Raw genomic sequence first — 21,653 nt, 5'->3', positions numbered from 1 at the left:
ACGTTTTTTCCAAAATACATATTAATCAACATTCGTTCTTGCACAAAAAACAAGAAACTTGCTGGCCGTTTCAGAGGGCCTTTTGTGTCTGTATATTATTGCTGCCATACGCACCTTTGCAAACATGTTAGAGCTTTCTGTGAGCCAACTGTTTGTGTTTTAGAAGGTTTGCCTATCTTTCATTTCGGCACCAGCTTCCTGATTCCAGCCCTGTCTGTCCGGGCAGCCACCTTCCCTGCCGCTAAATGGAGGAGGAAATCCCTTAAGAGCGTTTTCACTAACTATCTGAGGAAGAGCAGGAAACTGGGCCGTGCTGCCTCCCTTTGCCCACATTACCCCAAACATCATGACAGTCCCACTCCAATTAGGAAATATGTCACTGTTTGTACTGCATTATGTATTATCATGTGTCAGTAGACCCACAGGAGTAAGTGAGGACATACCAGCACTTCCCCTTATTTACTCCTTACAGATGGAATCAGCTGTAACTGATAAACATGGAGTTGTAATGTATATGCAAGTGGTCTACACTAAACCTTATACAAATAGGTGTGTGATGAACAAAAGGATAAGGCTGGTTTTATTCTTTTTATTCTTCTTATTCTTTTATTCTATTATTTTTCTTACTATCAACAAATCACAGGAAAAGACCAAAACCAATGATGTGATCGTCCGTCTCTCAGTACTTGGACTTCTCTACCCTGTCTGTGGCTCTCAGCCCCAAACCCATTGGTTCCTACTGAAGACGTAAATCTTTTAAAAAAAACAAAACAAAAAAACAAACACCTCACAAATATATAGTTTCATTTTAAAAAAGGCTCAGTAATTACTTAAAACAGCTGCTCACTGTAGTTTTTAAATCAAACGTTACTCAAACAGGAGGAAACAGTGCATCTGTTGGGGACTATTTCCAGCGGCGGATGAATCCACATGTGGTGCTGTAGTGAGTGTTTGGGGCAGCAGGACGGTGTGTGTGGGACTGAGTCAGAATAAACTACAGTGTGTGTGTTCATGGTGATGAAGGAACACGTCACCCAGCGCAACAGTGTGACTCGCTGATGTGTTTTTAAATAGTTATTGGACATCAATGGAGCTCTGCGGCTCAGAGGAAGAAGCTGTCAGGCTGTGATACATAGAAATTACTTGTTAGTGGATACGTTCACTGTTGGTTTGGGTCTGCACTTGGGGATTTGCTATGAAATAAGAAAGATACACAATATACCTTGTCCTTAACCTTGCATTTGCAATAGACATTCCTAGAAGTCGATTGCCGAGGTATTTCGTTTGATATCTCGACAAATTAAAGAGATAAATCATCATTAAACAACATGCTTGGTAGACATGGTATGTGAACCAAAACAACATCTGATAATACATCAGTCACTTGACTGCAAAAAAAAAGACACTCAAGAAACATATCGCTATCTTTGCCAACAGATTTTAAAATCTTTAAAGCTGTATTAATATTTTTATAATAAACGACTGGAAAAAATTAGTCAAGTGAAAGGTTTCGCTTATAGTGATTAAACCACAGATTTTGATTTTATGGCTGTGTATCTGTGACATTTTATACTGCAGTAATTTGTGATTCTAACTCTATGAAGTTAAAGAAATATTATTCAAGCCATTTAACTGATGGTGAGTAATTGTATACAGTCCCACAGACTATTTCGCAATGTTTCTGAGCTAGAGAGAGTTCCAGGGAAAGGACATGATTAATCCATTCAGTAATTTTGGCATTTATAGGTGGGGTTCCACTGTAGTACCAGCAATATTTTAGCAGCTGTCAGACCGAAAAGTATTTCTGTGAAACAGTAACACAAATTGATGAGTCATTATTTAAAAAAGGCCTAAAAAAAAAGTAAAACAGAGTTCCAATCCTATCAGATAACATGTTAGTAAAACCGTTAGTTTGCGTTTACTCCTCCTTTCATCCCTTCATTTAAAAAACTCCACAGGACACCATTAATTCATGATTAGACTGTTATCTCCTCTTCAGAAGCCGTTCTTCCTCTTCTATCTATCACCGGAACATAAATACACTCACAGCAGCGCTAAGATAAAGAGGGCTGGGCTTGTTCCGTAACCCACTCAGCTCTCAGACCTTGAGCTTCATAATGGCACCTCAGGTCACTGACCGGCCTCAAAGGTTCCTGCTGATCCCCTCATCGCTCTCCACCATGATCCTGTACCTGCTGCTCTTTCCTGTTCTTATCCTAGGTATGTATCTGACTTCACACACACACACACACACACACATTTTATTTTACACAAGTGTTTTAGGTTAATGATGTTTTACTCTTAGTATTTCCTGTTTTTTCTGGGTTGGCTGCATGTTTCCATGAATGTCCATTGTTTTCCCTGTCTGTGGGATTAATGAAGGAAAAAGGTTGGAGGGCGTTTTAGTAGCAGCAAACAAAAGGCTGGCGTGAGAGTCTTTTAAAATGTGCTGGAATTGTTCATGTGATGTTAAATAGCTTTATTCAATCTGTGTCCACAGGTATTGTGGAATCACAAACAGCTAACATGACAGAGGACGAGTTGGGCAAAGTTGAGGGGAACCAAACATTCAGCGAGTCCACCGCTGACAAGAGTAAGTCTTCTTGTTAACGATTACTTTCATTGTCAATTAAGCTTCCGATTGTTTTCTCGACTGATGATTTGGTCTCTAAAATGTCAGATAGTTTAATACGTCCACCACAGCTTTCCTGAGCCCAGGTCACATCTTTAAATAGCTTGTTCTGTTTGACCAGCAATCCAAAATACTCAATCTATCTATTGCGTAAAACAATGACAGCAGTGTTAAGAGTATGCAGTTATTGTGATTTGGGATTTGACATCATTCATTCACCAAACATAGTGCTAAAATAAACGTAATAACTTTATAACTTTTTGCCCGCAGGTCCAATGAAACCCGGCAACGTGACGTCCAGTTTGTACAAAGACGAGACGAGTCAAATTGAGGATGAACTGCAGAACAACCAAACATCTACGGTCCTCTCAGAGGATGACGGTGAGTTTTTCTACTTATTCTGCGTGGGGAAAGGAAACTCCCGTCCTTATCAGTGCCTGGAAATTTCCTGTACTTAACTGCTTATACAGCTGAAACACTATCGAACTGTGTGGTAAGGTATCCGCAACCTAGTTTCACTTAAATAAAAGCCAAGATAAGGAAACATGCGCTACTGGGCCACTGAATGAGTAACTTTTAAGAACCGGTAGCAGAATAAAGCAGCATATCACAGGAAATCTATGGAATATTTCATCCATTTTACACAGTAAGACACTCAAATAATGTAATTTAATAATATAATCTTGGGTGTTGTTTGATATTTGTGTGTCCCCGTGTAGTGGCAATTTCTTCGGAATAAAGAAACACTCAAGGCAATCACTCATCTTTCTGTAGGTTTACTTCAAGCGTCTGCAGACGGACTCACAGCAGCAAAAACATACATCAGTATAATCTGCTCTGAATGAGTACAGAGGGAAAGGAGCATCAGTTATTTATCCAGTCTTCAGGGTCAGGCTCCTCAACCCGGGGAGACGAGTGTCCCTGAAGTCTGGACGTAACAGTCAAAAGGATAATTTGTAGTTCCACGTCATCATTATCAGTGTACTGTTCTCATCTCGCAGCCCAAACAATCATACACAGATCAAGTATTGACATCAAACAATTATGAACAACATCTGTATGTTATTATATCAGAGAGTCCGTTTGTTCTTGCCATTACAATTCCTCCCTTCTTTTTTTTTTTAAAGCATAAAATCATCTTAAAATAAATGCTAATCAAAATAATTAAGAATTCGTTCATGTACGTCAGACGTATTGTTTTCCTTATTATTTTGCAGAGAATTTTCAGGACCAGGAAAATGAGTTCCCAGCCAGACAGTGCCAGCATAACTTGCTGGTAGAGTACAGTCACAGTTATTGTGGTAAAGCTTTTCACATGGAAATGCAGTCCATCAGCCCAGAAAACTGGTGCGTCCTGGAAAAGATCATCAGGTAAGGCAAACGGAGCATCTACAGAATTAAGTGGTTATTTTTTTACACTTATTTTTTTATACCATTATTTGTTTTTCCTGTATTTCTACTTCTGATCAATTATTGGTTCAACACACTTTCCTCATGTTATGCTTTTAAGAACTTTTTAAATACAATTTTCAAATAGGGCTACATGAGTTTATATTAAGATGTATTATTTTAACTAGTTGTATTAGTAGTATTGAGAAATGAGTAATTACCTGTGACACAGTTTCAATATGTGTCATAACAAAAAAATAGCAGCTACATTACGTAACTGTTTGTATCCTGATTAAAGTCATTTCAGTTAATATATTTATTAATATATATATATATATATATATATAAATAAATCACAAGTTTGCCTCAGAGGACTTCAGATCTGCTTCAAGTCTTGCAATGCAAACTGCACTGCAGGGCCAGGCTGTTTACAAATAATATTTTCTGGGGTGCGCACATTTGCAGTATTATAAATAAATGTGTTTCTCTAAAAAACGGGATTTACTGTACAAATAACTTACAAAATATATTCATAGCTTTTTGATTTAAGGTTAAGAGGTGACTGCAGCCAGCTAAATGAATCCTGAAACTAAACGCTAACCATGTCAGACGGGTCATCCAGAAATAAAGTAAAGGAGGATAATCATTTTACCATTGCGGTGAAATAGAACAAGCCACATACCATTCAGTTAGTAAACTTGATGACATTTCAGCCTCATTTACATCTGGTATCAACACGTGCTTTTTCTTATCTTTTCTTATCATGCAGCAGTTTTATGTTCCAGAGGTGCAACAATTAGTCGATTAATCCTAAAACAGAAAATGAATTGGCAACTATTTTAATGCCAAACATTCCCTGTTTTCAGCGTCTCGAATGTGAGGATTTTCTGCTTTTCTTTGTCATATATAGTAAAATAAATATCTTCGGGTTTTGGACTCTTTGTCTGACAAAACAAACTTTTTGACACCACTGTGGGAAATTACAACAGGCTTTTTCCCCCACCATTTTCTGACATTTTATAAACAAAATGAGTAGTCATTTAATTGAGAAAATAATGGACAGATTAAGCGATAATGTAAATAATCATTAGCTGCAGCCCTATTATGTTCACTTTCTTCTTAGAATACAAGAATATGCAGAGTACTAGAAAGCTTACTGCGATACAGGTACAGATCAGTACTGAACGCAAATATAAACGTTCATGGTCACATGAAAAAGAATCAATGCATGTATCAAATACATGACTTACAGAGTCTTAACCATATGATTGGCATACATAAATCAGCCTGCAATGCGACCCAGTGGTGGAAGAAGTACACAGATCTTTTACTTAAGCAGCAACACCACAGTGCAGAAATACTCCGTTACAAGCCCTGCATTCAAAATTTAAAAGTACAAAAGTATTAGCATCAAAATATACTTTAAGCACCAGAAGAAAAAAGTACTCATTTTGCAGCATGGCCCATTTAATGTATATTATTGGATCATGATTATCAAAGCATTAATGAGTACATCTCTTCAATATTGCAGCTGGTAAATGTGGGGCTAATCTTTATTTATTTATTTATTTTTTGAATTACTTTATATACTGCTTGGTAGCTCGTCAATTTCCCCCTGGGGACCAATAAAGTTTTACTGATATTAGAAAATGTATTTGTTGATTATATTTTGTATTATTAATCTGAATCTGGAAAGTAACCAGTAACTAAAGTTATCAAATAAATGTAGTGGAGTAAAAAGTATAATATTTGCCTTTGAATTGCAGTGGAGTGGAAGTGTAAAGTAGCAGAAAATGGAAATAGTCAAGTAAAGTACCTCAAAAGTGTACAAACTCTCACAAGCAACTAGCAGAAACTCTGCACAAGCTTATTCACAAATCACACACACACACACATCAACACCTGACTGCATAACTAATAAAAAGGCAAAACTGGAGAAACCCCAAATGTTTCAAAGCCCTACAGCTCTGTCTAACTAAGAAAGACAGCAGTGACAGCTTCAGGGTCCAGGCAAACAAGATGCAGTACAAAATACAACAACATCACCAAGAACACAGCAGGGAGTTAAACAGACCTAACTGTTACACAGATATAGATAAAGAAACCAGCTACCAGACAAAGGTTGTATTTGACTCACGTTATTTGAAGTCGAAGCCCATTTTCATTTTCTGTCATGAAGGCGAAGTGGTGGATATCCATGTCTTATATTATAATATCCCGCTGCTGTTTGTTTGTTGACAGAAATCCTCCTCTCTGTCTCAGCTAGCTAGCTAGCAATCGTTAGCAACACTGTAAGACTAGCTAACTGTCGAGCAGTTGTTTCATCAAACTTCATGCTGCTAACTTTCTATTTGTGGGGCTAAAGGAGGACTGGCTTGCTTCACAATTCACTTCAGAGTTTCTCCTTCCAGAGGTCTGTCCGTTCACAGTTTCGCAGTGGCATGACAGTGAGGCATCTGACTGTTTGATGTAATTTTTTAATCAACTTCACCTGGTTTTCCTTCAGTTGACTGACATGATTGCCTCGACTGTAAGACTGCAATACCCCTTTTGACCACACAGACTGACGTTTACCAGCCGCTACAACACAGAGGGGCGCTGTTTCACTCATTCGAGGAAATTTAATGGAAAGATTGCTGCAACAAAGGAATAATAATAATAATAATAATAATAATAATAATAATAATAATAATAATGATAATATTATTATTATTATTATTATTATTATTATTATTATTATTAAAAAGAGCTTTATTTATAGCACTTTTTAAAAAACCCAAAGCTAACAAGTTTATTTTATTCTTGTTTTATTCGCAGGAATAAAATAAGTGAACACAATAATACTAAAACAAAAAAAGTTTGGCTACATATGCATAACAATAAGGACATACAATGAATACAAAAAATAGATAAATTAAAATAGATACAAAAAAGTATAATAAGAAATATTAATAATAATGGAGAAGGGAAGGAAAATAAAATAATAAAAAACTTTATAGCAGAAACATAATTAAAAGCCAGACTAAATAAGTATGTTTTAGGATTCTTCTTAAAATCCAAGTGTTTCAAAAACCTTCATTGTCTGAGAGGGAATTCCAAAGTTTTGAACTGATAGTGATGAAACTGATGTTTTTAATGTGACAAAGAAAAATCTTTAAAAAATCCCCTCCAGACATGTTTTAAAACATATAAAAATATTCTGCTTTGTGTCTGATATGGGTTGACCTACACAGATGTGCACACTACTTAAAAGCACATCTACTCCTTCTAGCTCATTGAAAATATATATGTTTAACTGCTGGACACGTTTAACGTTTTATTTCACTGAAAAGTCCATTCTCAGTGTGAACCGGAGGCCTCGAAATTCCTCATCACAAAATCATGCTCGCACACACACGTGTTAAACTCACATTTAAGGTGAGCGCATAGAAACGTTCCTCCGTCAGCAGATGTGAAACCAGTCTTCTAGTGTCAAACTCTGCATACACATCATTCTGCACAGTGAAGCTCAAACATCCAAGTCAAGTAACAATAAGGAAAGCACATTTTTGAATGGAGGGCCACAACTTTTTGTTTTTTTAAAATGACACCAGTGGCTATAGTAAGGGATCCTGGCTTGCCTCGGTTCCTGAGAAAAAACTGCACTGCATTTTAGGGTGACCACAATGGGTCCAGGCTCGTTGCCACAGGGCCACTGTCAGCCTGGTGAAAAGAAGCCAGTGTTGACTGTTGGTCGGAGACAGGATGCGAACCACGCTCTCAAGTGTTTCTCAGACACTTTGAACACCGTGCCATCTACCCTGAACCCCTGCCACCCTCTAGCAGCATCACACTATTTCCACGGTTGCTTCTAATTTAAATAACACAAGAGGTCTCTTGTCAGCAAACGTAAGTCATTTTAAAAACACATAAATGAGTCGTACTGTGTTTCTTCATCACCATGAACACACACACTGTAGTTTATTTTGACTCACTCCCACACACACCGTCCTGCTGCTGGAAATATTCAGTAGATCAACAAATGTGTATTAATCCACAGCTGAAAATTGCACAATTTCCTCCTGTTAGAGTAATGTTTGCAGTGCCAAGTTGTTTTAGGAAATTACCGAGCCTTTTTTAAAAATGAAATACATTTTTGTGACCTCTTTTTAAGGATTTCCTCAGGAGGAACCAATGGGCTTGAGACTGAGAGCCCCATACAGAGCAGAGAAGTCAGAAAGTACTGAGAGACGGACTAACACGTTGATAGTCTTTTCATGAGATGTGTTGACAATAGGAAAAGTATAGAATAGCACCAGTCTTATCCTTTAAGCAACGGTACACTGTAAATAGTAATGTCAAAAGCTGAGTATGTGTGAAGGTCCATAATGGTTGCGAGTGGCACTGGGAAATATCCATCATCAAGACCGGGCCGAGCAGACGGCTGCACCCTGAGCGTGTGCTTCTCCCGCTGCAGAGTAAAAGCTCTGTTTATGTTCAGACAGGAAATACTTTGACCACAAAGGTCTCAGTTTTAGTTACAGGTATGCGCCACACTTTTCGAGTGCTTCTTGGTCCAACTGGAGGATGTCGTTTCAAAAGTGATGTATCCAGTTTCACAAAAAGAATGTCTTATTATGAAATTAAATCTTCATTAGAAATATAATGTAAACTATCTTCTCTTGGTTAAAGAACTGCCTCTTAAAACTCAGCTTTTAATATTTAATTTTATATGCGGCTCCATGAAGTTTGAGTCTCTGACCAGGTTAATATTTTTTTGTGCTTCTTGGTTTTTTACACTATTAATGTCAAGTCAAAATGTGGCTAAAATATCGTTTGAAACCCAGAATGCTGTAAATTGAAATTTCTAAAACTCTAACTGGTGAAAAACGCATACCACAGTTTCCCAGAGCTCAAGGTGACGTCTTTAAATTACTTGTTTTGTCTGACCAACAGTCCAAAACCCAAAGGTTTTAAATTTGTAATGTTATAAAACAGAGAAAAAGCTGCAAATCCTCACTTTATATAAGTTATAAGTTAACTATTAATTGATTATCAGAGTTGTAGAATAATGGACCTATCGTGTGTTCGTCATTAATACATCTCTACCTCTTACAGACCATACAACGACATGACGGTATGCTTGGAGAAGCTGTCTGATATTGTCAACTGCTATTACCCAAACCCCAACATTCAAGACTTCTTCCTCTACATCCACTCCTACTACTTCCAGAACTGTTCTAAGGAGGAGCTTCTGCTTGTGGATGCACCTCAAGGGGTGGTGATCGCCCTCACGCTCATCCCTGTGAGCCTCATCCCTGTCCTGGTGTATCTGGTTGTTTGGAAAAGTAAGGTCCACGAGTGAGTCGTGTTAGACCGGCACCGTCATGCTACAATAAACATCAGCTCAGAAACTGAGTTGCTCCAGAAAACCGCTTTGTATCTTTTTCGGAGAAAAAAATGTTATAATCCAGTCTGGTGGGAAAATAAATGGTGAGTAAATTATGAAATGAGGACAGCAACCATAAATCTAATTGTGGGTGAACTAAATCTCAGTTAAAAATGTTTTTATATGTGTTTCACTGAGTATGCAAGGAATAGTTTGACATTTTGGGAAATATGCTTATTCACTTTCTGGCAGAGAGTTAGATGAGAAGATTTAAACCACTATCATGTCTGTCCGTTAGTTATGAATCTAAAGCCAGCAGTGGGTTAGCTTAGCTTAGCACAAAGACTGGAAACAGTGGGAAACAATTAGCCTGGCTCTATCGGAAGGAAACAAAATCTGCCTAGCAGCACCTCTAAAGCTCACACACGTTATATCTTGTTTGTTTAATCTGTACAAAATCCAAAGGGGGTTATATGTGCATATTAAACAAAATGTTATTTTTACACACTACAATTTTTGTACGGATTAAACAAAAGGGATACAACTTGTTAATTAATGAGCTTTAGAGGTGCTGGTAGGTGGATTTAGTTACATTGGGACAGAGCCAGGCTAGCTGCTCCCCCTGTTTCCAGTCTTTATGCTAAGCTAAGCTAACTGTCTGCTGACTGTAGCTTCATATTTAACAGACAGACATGGGAGTGGTATCAATCTTCCCATCTACCTCGCTGCGAGAAAGCGAATAAGTAAGTATTCTCAAAATGTCGAGCTATTCCTTTAAGTAATACAGTGTTGGCTGCAGCGCAGATAAACAGTGAAGCAATCGTAGCCATTTAAAAAAAAAAGAAAGTATGAATAAGAAAGGAGAAGTTACATAATCCTTAAGACGTGATCTTTAATATTTGGTGTCTCATCCTTTATAAATGTCTTTGACCTACAGACATCAGCAGATACTTGGTAAACTACATGGCCAAAAGTATGTGGACACCCAAACATGACACCCTAATGTGATTGTTGAATATGTCATTTCCAACCATGGGCATTAATCTGCCGCTATGACAGCCTCCACTCTTCTGTGAAGGCTTTCTTCCAGATTGTGTTTTTAATCAAACCTCTGCCAGTTAGTGATCCAGTTCATCCCAGAGGTGCTGGATGGGGTTGAGGTCAGGGCTCTCTGCAGGCCAGTCAAGTTCTTCCACGCCAAACTGGTAAAACCATTTCTTTATGGAGCTGCTTTGTGCTCGGGGGAACTGTCACGTTGGAACAGGAAAGAGACAAAAACAAACTGTTGTCGCAAAGTTGGAAGAGCTCTGTTGTCTAAAATATCATTGCATGCTGAAGCATTAGGATTTCTCTTCACTGGAACTCAGGGGGCTGCAGGCTGTGAGCACTGAAAATCAGAACTTTTAACCTCATAAACACAGATTTTTAAAGCCGGTATGCTGGAGTACAGCCAAAACAGGAGAAATACATCAATTTCCTAATACTTTCTGACTACAATGTACTTTATATACTGAACACAGGCAGGCTGAATCACATCTTTGGCCAATCACCTCACTGAAATACCTGTAAATGTAAATGTATGATATTGGGAATTGCTATTTTCAGTAAATAAAGTCTGGAATATTTTGTGTGTATAGCGTTGATTTCACAATATACAGTATGTGACACTGAGCCAGCATGTTTGGTAGGCTGATACTAACTACACCGGCTGCACTAATATGAGCATAAGAGAGATGAAAATGTTTGGAATCTCTTTTTAGTATTGTACAGAATATTAATTTCCCTCCAACTGTATGATAATCCTATTTCACATGTATTTGTTATCTACAAATGTGTATTATAATCCTGGTTTGGCACCTCTGTGATTTAATAGATTTTTTCAGACAAATTCAGTAATCCACACATATAACAGCAGACGTGTAAAGCATTTACATTTTCCAAGATTTAGAACAACTCTCTGTCAATTCAGTTTTATAATATGCTTGTTATTAGCAATTGACATATATATGTATCCTGTGTTCATTTTATTGTTGGTACATGTAATTATTGATTATTATTAGATGTTATTGGGTTTTCCGCCCCCTTTTTTGGTGAGATCTCTTTATAATCTCTTTTGGGTTTTTAATCCTTTTTACTCTTTTAATGCATTATGGTTTTTGTGCATATAAATAAACTAAAACGAAACTAAACCAAACATGCAAAGCTGCAAGCAGCTGCACACGTTGAGTTACTGTGCATACACACCAAAACAAAATTATTGAATGTGTGTTCCTGAGATGACACATTGTGAAATTTCTCAGAAAAGATGAGTGTTGTTCCTGATAGTACTGTGTGTATTTGTATGTGTGTGCCATCTTTGTGAGGACCAACTTGAGTTTCAGTGAAAATGAAAACATTTCAGTAGTCCTCACTTCCTCAAAGGGATGTTTGGTGGGGTTACAACTTAATTTCAAGGTTAAGGTTAGAGTTTGGTTTAGGTCAGAGGTTAACGAATACATTACGTCAATGAGAGTCCTCACAGGTATAGAATTTACAGGCTAATCTGCTGTGATAAAGGCCCTGTGATGTTGTTTGTTCGTGATGGGTTGTAAATGATGCTGAAGATAAGAAGAGGAGGAATCATTAGCACAGAGTCTCACAAACACAATCTCTGGTTGTCCTCTGTATGCACTGCAATAAGTCATGAGCACACACACACACACACACACACACACACACACCATCCAATGCCACTCCAGTTTCTAGTTAACCACACTGGTTTTTGTCCTGTGTGTGCCAAGACAAAAACTTTACAGTGAGCTCCAATCTTCAAAAATACATGTATAAGTTTTATGATTTACGTGCCTTCTTATGGGTAACGGAGGCCAACAATGAGCAGCTAACCTGTCGTATAGGGCAACATAAAAGAACTGATCACACATGGTGTATCTGATGTTGCCGTCTACCACACTGAGGACATATATATTTTTTTAATGTATCTGTAATAAAAAGGGGCCAAAGTAGCCATGAACTACTACATTAGTTCAGATTTGGTTTGAAACTATGTGTTGTTCCACAGACTGGCGACAGAGGCTGTTAAAACAATGATAGTGTGCATTTCCTTTCTCACACATATCAGTGGCATGTTTGTTTAGAGCAGATCCCTGCAGCTTCTCAGGGGCGACTCTCCGGCAGAGAAAGAGCATTGTCCCTGTTATCTTGCGGCCTCTGTTGCACAGACTGTTGTTAGATGTCCTGTCGATAGCAGCATGTTTGGCATTTTACTGCAACACAAAAACACCATCAAATGTAATGAACATTCAAAATGTTAGGAAGGTCGGTCTTGTGCGGGATTTCTTTTTGCCCCTGAAGTTAAATATGTGTCCAATGAGATTCTTCAGATATGCACATGGCAAAACATACAAAAGTATGTGGACACCTAAACGTTACAAACATATGTGATATTTGAACATTTCTTCCCAAAACCATGGGCATTAATCTGCTGCTCTAACAGCCTCCACTCTTCCCACCAGAAGTGGAACTGGGCTGCAGGGACATTTGTCATGTCAAGCAGGAAAGGGTCAAACACAAACTGTTGCTGCAGAGTTGGAAACACACTAATGTCTAAAACCTTTTTGGCTTTTGGCCCCTCAACATGAAGCACTGTCTTCTTGTGACCCCCGATAATTTTATTTAAGACCTGAAAAGGTAAAAAATATCAATTAAGAGAAGCAAAGGTTAGAAGAAACATATTTGTGTAGCAGAAACGTGTTTACTTCTGCTTTTCTATCCCGTTAATCATCTCGCGGCCACCTGTGGGGTCCCGACCCACAGGTTTGGAGCTGGTCTAAAATATCATTGTATGCTGTAGCGTTATGATTTCACTTCACTGGAACTAATAAACCTAAAAACAACCCCAGACCAAAAGTAGCCTACACAAAAGTATGTGGAGAGGTGTGTCCACATACATTTGGCCATATACTGTAGGTGCCACATTAAACCCGTAACAGACTGCATTGTGCACTGCATTGCCACCTACTGGTTCAACTTAGGTAAAAGAATATGATTGCTGATTATAGAAATGAACGATTTGCTTTTTATTTATTTAATGCCTGGATTCTTAACAAAACATTTAAAGGAACATCACAAAGAAATCATTCATTTTATAAGTAAGAAACTTAGTGAGTTGTTTAAGCCAAACAATGCCATGCAGCTGTACCCTCAATGACTATTGTTAAGTGAAAGATAAGGTAACATCAATCAGAAGTGGCCATTATTAGAGTATCTCCACCTGTTAGAAGTAAAGCAACAGGGGGTGAGAGGGCTATAAATGAGCTGTAGCTTCACAAAGACTGTTAGTCAATCAGGACAGGACATGCAGTGTATGTTACAGACATCAGACTGGGAGGGACATTCGCACAGGTAAGTCATTTCAAACTGATCAGCAGCAGTTTGTCTGGTTTCTGTAAATGCAGTGGTGGAGGAAGTATTTGGATCTCTCTCTCTCTTAAGTATAGTAGTAGTATGACAATGTAAACATAAGCAATTACAAGAATAAGTACTGCATGCAGAATCATAGTACAAGTATAAGAATTAAAAGTATAGAAGTGTTTTCACTTCTGTAGTGACAACTTTCACATAGTAAAAGTAGTGAAAGTAAAAGCACTCATTATGCAAGACGGCCCCTTTGGGAGTGTTATAGTTAGTGGTGGAAAAGTATTGAGAGCTTTAACTTAAGTAAGAGTAGTAATACCATATTATAAAATACTCCACTACAAGAAAAAGCCCTGTTTTCATACTTTTATTTAAGCAGAAGTACATATGTATTATCAGCTAAATTTACTTAAAACATTGAAAGTAAAAGTACTCGTGAGGCGACAGATTAGCCCCTGAGTGTTACATTAGCCTACTGTGCAGGATCATTATTTCTAATGCATTCATTAAGGTGTACCTCAACAGTGCATCATATTTTATAAGCTGGTCGTATGTGTGGAAAATGCATACAGTACTATATGAACTGTATTTATGCAAAATCTTATCTTGAGCTTGAAAATAACCAGAATAGCTGTTTCATAAATGTAGTGGAGTAAAAGTACAATACTTCCCTCTGACATGTGGTGGATGTAAAGTGGCATAAAATGGAAATACTCAAGTACAAGTACCTAATTTTACTTAGGTACAGCTCTTGAGTAAATGTACTACTTAATTTCCACCATTAGTTACTGTATATCATTTAACTTTATACAATATATTACATTATATAGGATTATGAGTGCGAATGTTCCAGCCTGCATGCTGCCCATTGCCGTAGCTCCGTCTCGTCGACTTTTTCCAACTCCGTGCAATATTTAGTTTTCCTATGTTAGTTTTTCCTATTTATGGATATTGATATTATATACCTCCATTACTGCTGTGCAATATCTTAATAATCTCAATAAGCTACACTTAACTAGACACTACATGCACCACTCCTTATTACTTATATTATTACATTGTATTATTATACTGTATTATCATCATCAACCGGTAAACCCACTTGGTACTTCACACTTATTTTATCTTATACTTATACCCACCTGGTACTTCATTTATTTTCTGACCTGTTTTTATAGTGTATTGTATTGTTTGCTAGTACTTTCTCCTGTGTGCACTGACGTAAAGGCGAGCTGCTGTAACAAAGAGTTTCCCAAAGTATTTCTGATTCTGATACTGATTCTGATTACTGATTCTGATTATTATCACAACCTTTTTACAATATTGCATTACATTCCATTAACATGTCAGCTGCACTTTGATGTTGTAGCTGATAGGTACATTTAAGTGAAGTAAAAAGTACAATATTTTATATTGAAGTGGAGTACAAGCATAAAGAAGCATAAAAGTACAAGTGCTTCAAAATTGTACTTAAGTATAGTACTTGAGTAAAGATACTTTCTACCACTGTGTAAATATAAAACATTTTTCCTCAAACTATGTCTGAATCATCTCTGTGTACATAATAATAATAATAATAATAATAATAATAATAATAATAATAATAATAATAATAATAACAATTGAGAATGACTTCCGGATGGGAGCCGAAACGTCTTGATTCTGAAAACAGTGTCCAGATGACTACGACTGAAACCTTTTCTACGATAGAACACTCCTGGACGAATGAGGGACTACACCGTCTTAATAATAATAATAATAATAATAATAATAATAATAATAATAATAATAATAATAATATTTTATTTGTCCCCTTACAATGCATAAAAAGAACCAGACTTATACAGATAAAAACAGCTAAATATGGCCAAACACGAGCATAGACAAAACAAAACAGGAGACCTAAAGTGGGCGGACGGGTGTAGGTGGGGGGGTGAAACAGTAACACTGAGGATATAAGGGAAACGCACAGAGCAGTGATTATTATAGTGAGAAGGCCAGTTTGAACAGGTGAGTTTTGATTTACAGTGTAATGCTAGATCACACTGTAGCATAGACAGTGCTAAAGAGATACTGTGATACTCTTTGATGATACATAAAAGGAAAACCACAGAAACACTTTGTGGCATTAATGTGTCCATGTTTAAGGTCTAGACACACCAAACACAATCTGTCTGTCTGAAGATGTGTGGGCTGATATATATATATATATATATATATATATATATATATATATATATATATATATATATATATATATATACTCTGTTCTCAGTTGAAGTATTCCATGTTTGTTGATATTTATTAAACCATATTACTGCTGTGCGATATCCACCGCCTAATAAACTGGTTAAATCTGCTACAATCAACTTGACAGTACACATGATTGCACTACTCATACTTATATTATTACATTGTACTGTACACTTACTTAGCTTTATACTTCATACCCACTTGTACTTGTTTGATTAGGTGTATTATAGTGTATCATATTTCAATTTGCTTGCAGACTTATTTATTATTATGTTTATTTCTATTCTATTAGTACTTCTTCTCCTGTGTGACGTGACGGTGAGCAGCTGTAACAAAGAGTTTCCCCTCGGGGATCAATAAAGTATTTCTGATTCTGAAATGTTACTTTAACACAATGCATCCTTTGTTTTTCTTGGCTCAATAGCTGTCCAATTCATCCCTGACATCCGCAGGATTTGCTCTACTTCTCGAAAGGCTCTGATACGGTGCAGGTAAAATGGTCGGTCATCAGCGGCTCCCCTGGATTAATAATCCAACCTCCGGCTCAATCTCAGCGACTTCAGACAAGCAGGAACAGGAAATATGTAAGTACGCCAACTACAGAACGGCAACACTTTAACCATAACGTAGTGCTAAGCAGATAAAAGTGTTTATTAATGTGTTTGTCAACAACTATAACGCCTGTAAGTGGAAGCTGGTATGTAAACAGATAATGAATGATAATATAGTGAAACATAGTTTTAATAATATAAAACATGTCTTTATACATTACGGTGTGTTATAAACCATGTTTTAAATGCTAAATTTGGGGACCAAGTGTTACCTTCAGAACTAAGTGCAGTGTAAATAAATATCCTGTAAAGCGATTCAGATTCATCCAACACGGGCATACTGATGAAACAGCTCTCAGCAAAAACGTAACATCTCATCCTAAGTACTTCTTTGTCTGTAATTGAATCCTAAAAACCTTATTTTCATGTGCAGTAAGAATATTTCAATCTGTTTCCAATAGAAATCAATTTATTTCATGGACTTTCTAGAAATGAACATCTGTTTAAATGTGTCACTCTGCATTGGAAACAAGTAAAGATTTTACTGCAGTGGTAGATTTTATTGGTAGAATTAATTGATTGTTTAAGAAAATAAACTTTTAAAAGATCAATTAGAGACAAAATTGACTTGATAAGAGAGAGATGTTTATAGTGTATCTTCTGTAAACAGAAAAACAGATATTATAAAATCTAAATCCATGTATATGATAAAACTTTTCAGCAAGAGAATAACCCAGCACTTCCATAATATACAGTAAACCATACCTTTGCCATGAATACTATTACTATTACTACTACTACTTTACTAATAATAATAATAATGAATCTGTTTGTTTTAGCTTCAGATTGCCTCGGTAACAGAAATAAATTGACCTGTCACCACTTCTGTCCAGTGGTTGCTCTCTCAACACTCTGCTTGTTGCTGCTTGTGACCTGTGTAGCACTTTCTGTCTTGTGTAAGTATAAGTTATTGATGGGAAGCTCAAAGTGGGGAACAGCCAAAATAAGTGACCTTTTGGGAATTTGGGGGAAGTAGTTGCTTTCTTTTCGAGAGTGAGAGGAGAAGTTTAATAACACTCTAATTACTGTGCGACAAGTACAGAGCTGGAGTCAGGAAGTACTTAGCATTTAGACTGGAAGCAGAGGGGAACGGCTAGCCTGGCTCTGTCCAAAGTGAAAAAATAAACCTACCAACTTTAAACTTTTGGCCACTTAGGGGCAGCAGAAACAAGTTGTAAACACAGCATTGACATATCATCACCTTCTTAACAAACAGTTGATTATTTACACATCCAGCAGTTATGGAGCAACCTTATCATTAATTTAGAATCGTGTTTCTGGCCACCTGATGAACGAAAGTCCAATATTCACTGTCTTTTAGCTCTGTTTTGGTCTCCACCAGCTCCTGAGAAAAATATCTGGCTCTTTAGCTGCTAAATGTTCCACTGTGTTCACCATCTGGTCTCTAACTGTGTCTGTCTGCTGTTTGGTGCTGAGCAGGTGGTGTACAGTGGGTTTTTAGAGCTTTTTCTCTGAAAACAGCTGCCTGCTGCTTCGTTTTCAGACGCTATGAGAGCGGTGAGACTGAACCAAAACAGGAAAGTTGTTTAAGGCTCACTAACACGTTATATCGCATTTGTTTAATCTGTACACAAAGAGAAATGTAAAAACAACAGTTTGTAATTTCGGGGAGATGTACATGCTACACTTTTTCTTGATGACTCATTGGAGTCACCACTGGTTATCTGCCAACCTCATGGCGATGACGAGACCAAAGGTAAAGATGAGAGTGGTGTTGATCTTCTCATCTAACTCTCGGCAAAGTGTATTTTCCAAAATGTTGAACTATATTGAGGTAGGAGGTGTTGTTCGGTGCATATTTTAGCTTTGGACTTATCCAGGATAACTACATAACAGAAATAGGCTAACCAAACAGATTGATACAATCTTCCCCTCCCTCTCAGAATTACTATTACTATAATTGTTTTATTATCTGTGCTGAAGTTACATTCAGACGCATGCTGTGTTGTCCTTTGTTTTAACAAAAGTAATGATTCTTTGTCTTTGACTTTCAGATAACAATGAGTCAGACAGCAAGCCAGAATGGAAAATTCTCCTCTTCGACTACCAGAACATCAGTGACAGCTACCTCACTCTTACTAAAGCAAACAACGACCTGAAAGGAGACAATGAAATCTTGAAGGAGCACAACGCCTGGCTACATGAACAGGCCGAACTTCTCAACAGGACTTCAGCCAAACTGATGTCTGTAAATCTGGCTTTGAGTTTGGAGAGCATAGATTTAATGGAGCAAATTGTGAATCTAACTTCTACAAACTTACAACTCACACAAGAACATGAGCGGCTTGTCCAGTACACATCTGAGCAGGAGGAAAAGATCAAATATCTGGGCGACTCCAACACTCAGCAAGAGGAGGAGGCACAACGACTCTCTGAGATGAACAGCCTTCTGAAGGATGAGCTGTTTCAAGTGGACGAAAAGAATCAAGAACTTCTGGAAATCAATGACAAGTTTCAAGGAGAAATAAAAAATCTGACAGAGAAGATCGGCGCTTTGTTGAACGACAACAGCGAGAAGGCGTCAAAACACAACATGCAGCTCCAGGAGAGAGTAACAGAGCTTCAAAAGCAAAACCAGAACCTGAGCACCATGTGGATGAACAAGAGGCAGGAAGCAGCAGAGTGTGAGGAAAGCAGGAGAAACGAGGTGGACCGAACAGTGGCGGACATGCATTCAATGAAGGAGGCGTACCACTCCCTAGACCTCTACTGCCCCGTGGTTAATCACAAGACGAAAGGTACATACGCAGTTTTTCGGCAGTGTTAATAGTAGCTTTGATTAAATTAATTCACAGTGTGGAGGCACATTTGGCCAGTGATGGAGAATTCAAATTTAGGTTTATAAGGCTGGTGTTATATACTCACAAATATACAGTTACATTTTAGGCATTTATTGTGTGGGATTGAATCAAAACAAACTAAACACTTTATTAATCTTTTTTTTCACAGAACGGACTTGCAAAAAGTGTCCCAAAAGCTGGAGACTGTTTGAGACCAAGTGCTACTATTTCTCCTCTCGCATGCTCACCTGGACCTCCAGCAGAGCCTGGTGCCAGACACAAGGGGGCGAACCAGAACAGGTAGAGGACAAAAAGAAGACAACATGTGACAATTGCAGGCCAATTTCCAGGCACCATATAATTTGAATCACCTTTCTCTCTTTAGAACTTTATTTTTGAAAGCAGCCAGGCTCTGAAGCAGGGCGGCACCAGGCTGTGGATCGGTATGACAGACGCAGAGGAGGAGGGTGATTGGTTCTGGGTGGACGGCAGCTCACTCACTTCAGATGTACAGTAAGTCAAAGCACAAGGTCACTGTGATAATACTTCTGGCAGAAATGCTTGCTTTGATTTGATTTGACTCACTGTTTTGATGGGAACTAAGTGTGACACTACAGGGTTTTGTTGCTACCATTAAAGAAATATAAAGTAATATATTTTTTAAAATTACTGTCTGTTGTTTTTGTCTGCAGCAGGCAGCCGTTTTCAAAGAAAAAGCTCTAAAAACCCACTGTATTCTCCTGTACCATCTAGAAACCTGGGTTGGTGTAAAGGGAACAGCTCTACCTGCTACGTTCTTACCTCTCTAATTTAATTTAACTTTCTCTGTTGTCATTGAAAATGAATTGTTCTTCTGTTGCTCATTTTAATTTTGGGGTTCCTCAAGGGTCCATTATAGGTCCTCTATTATTTTTTATTTCCATGCTTCCTCTTAGCCAGATTTATTCAAAGCCATGGTGTTTCCCACCGTTGTTATATAAATGACACACAGTTATATGTCCCTCTGCAGTCCAGTAACTCCAGCAGTTTAGATAATCTCCTTGCCTGCCTCAATGATGTCAAATGCTGGATGTCGCAATTTAAATACAAATTTAAAGATGATAAATCTGAGATCATAGCCATTGGTCCAACAAATTCTACCAGCCTGGTTCACAGCAAGTTGGTTCCCTTAGATCAGTGGATGCAGCTCTCCTGGTTGTTCCTAGATGTGACCAAAGGTGACTGGACCTTTGCTGTTCGAGCCCCGAGACTGTGGAACACTCTGCCTACTGAGATCAGACAGGCTACATCATTAGCGTCTTTTAAATCCCTTCTTAAAACTTTTCTTTATAGGAAAGCATTTATGAATATGTAATATGTTGCTGGGTTTTATCATCCCACTCTTGCTATTTTATATATTGTTATTTTATTTTATCCACCGGTGTGTTGATGCTTTTAAGATCCCTCTGTTGTTTTTATTGTTGTTTTTGTTTTTTATCTCCTGTTTTTTTTCTGTAAAGCACTTTGTAACCCTGTTAAGAAAAGTTTATTATTATTATTACTATCTGAAATTGTTCTTCAAACTGTATGAGAGATGTCTGCACCAAAGAGAACACATTTGTGGCTTGCTTCAATAACACTATGAAATAAGAGGATTATGTAACGCAGCAGCTCCCACTCTTTCTCTAGGTACTGGCTGAGCAGACCAGGAATGGGGACTGAGCCTGATGACTGGAAGCTGGATGACCCTCTAGGAGAAGACTGTGGACACATAGACACCAGTGAAAATGCACTCCAGTCCTGGATGGATGGCTCCTGTAAGATACCTTATAGATGGATCTGTGAAAAAAATGTTTAGATCGTCCAAGAACATTTTTATTTCTCATTTTATATTGTAAATATAGCAGTAATACAGTAATTTGAAGTTATAATTTTATAGTCAATTATAGGACTATATCCATGATGAATTCAATTGTTGCTATGTATTAAAATCTGAGTTATAACATGGTTATAGTGTACATGTTGTCTTTCAAAATAAAACAATATTTAGTCTTCAGAGTCCAATTTTTCATTGTTCTATTGTAGTGAATAAAGACAGTATCTGCCAAGCAATTTTTCTTTTCTTATTTTTTATTTTCATTGAGTACACATTTTAATGCATATTGCATTTTCTTTCACAAGTGTGGTCACACTTTTCAAAACTTGAC

At 37.5% G+C, this 21,653-nt stretch overlaps 3 protein-coding genes across 4 annotated transcripts in view; 2 read left to right on the top strand and 1 right to left on the bottom strand.

Moving 5' to 3' along the window:
• The window catches only part of fmnl1b (formin-like 1b), a 68,217-nt gene extending 61,589 nt beyond the window's left edge, over positions 1-6,628 (bottom strand). The window contains exon 1 of the mRNA XM_044179575.1: positions 6,159-6,628. The gene's annotated coding sequence lies outside the window, so the exon portion shown is untranslated. The remainder of the gene's footprint in view (positions 1-6,158) is intronic.
• Positions 1,986-11,015, top strand: LOC122868034 (receptor activity-modifying protein 1-like). The gene is made up of 5 exons (XM_044179577.1): positions 1,986-2,220; positions 2,501-2,593; positions 2,903-3,013; positions 3,850-4,003; positions 9,119-11,015. Exons 1-5 carry the CDS (start codon positions 2,118-2,120, stop codon positions 9,363-9,365), a joined length of 708 nt encoding a protein of 235 aa, XP_044035512.1. The 5' UTR covers positions 1,986-2,117; the 3' UTR covers positions 9,366-11,015.
• A 2,672-nt stretch (positions 11,016-13,687) lies between these two features.
• Positions 13,688-21,437, top strand: LOC122868027 (C-type lectin domain family 4 member M-like). Of its 2 annotated transcripts, none has more exons than XM_044179560.1 (7): positions 13,688-13,790; positions 16,480-16,639; positions 17,446-17,562; positions 18,682-19,425; positions 19,637-19,767; positions 19,853-19,980; positions 21,136-21,437. In XM_044179560.1, the coding sequence occupies exons 2-7, from the start codon at positions 16,552-16,554 to the stop codon at positions 21,302-21,304; spliced, it is 1,377 nt and encodes a 458-aa protein (XP_044035495.1). In that variant the 5' UTR covers positions 13,688-13,790; positions 16,480-16,551; the 3' UTR covers positions 21,305-21,437. The 2 variants fall into 2 exon arrangements, with proteins under 2 accessions (XP_044035495.1, XP_044035496.1); XM_044179561.1 differs by having other exon boundaries at positions 13,735-13,790; positions 16,508-16,639.
• The last annotated feature ends 216 nt before the right edge of the window (positions 21,438-21,653 follow it).

The sequence above is a fragment of the Siniperca chuatsi genome, linkage group LG20 (assembly GCF_020085105.1).
Source record: "Siniperca chuatsi isolate FFG_IHB_CAS linkage group LG20, ASM2008510v1, whole genome shotgun sequence".
Lineage (NCBI taxonomy): Eukaryota > Metazoa > Chordata > Actinopteri > Centrarchiformes > Sinipercidae > Siniperca > Siniperca chuatsi.
This window is presented reverse-complemented; position numbering and strand designations above follow the sequence as displayed.

What these genes read in the sequence shown, in the direction of transcription:
- LOC122868034 (XM_044179577.1), top strand. Translation starts at nt 2,118, where the DNA reads ATGGCACCTCAGGTCACTGACCGGCCTCAAAGGTTCCTGCTGATCCCC. An exon ending in CGAGTCCACCGCTGACAAGA is followed by an intron (nt 2,594 to 2,902) that starts GTAAGTCTTCTT and finishes TTTTGCCCGCAG; the next exon opens with GTCCAATGAAACCCGGCAAC. An exon ending in GGTCCTCTCAGAGGATGACG is followed by an intron (nt 3,014 to 3,849) that starts GTGAGTTTTTCT and finishes ATTATTTTGCAG; the next exon opens with AGAATTTTCAGGACCAGGAA.
- LOC122868027 (XM_044179560.1), top strand. Translation starts at nt 16,552, where the DNA reads ATGGTCGGTCATCAGCGGCTCCCCTGGATTAATAATCCAACCTCCGGC. An exon ending in TGTAGCACTTTCTGTCTTGT is followed by an intron (nt 17,563 to 18,681) that starts GTAAGTATAAGT and finishes TTTGACTTTCAG; the next exon opens with ATAACAATGAGTCAGACAGC. An exon ending in GGTTAATCACAAGACGAAAG is followed by an intron (nt 19,426 to 19,636) that starts GTACATACGCAG and finishes TTTTTTTCACAG; the next exon opens with AACGGACTTGCAAAAAGTGT.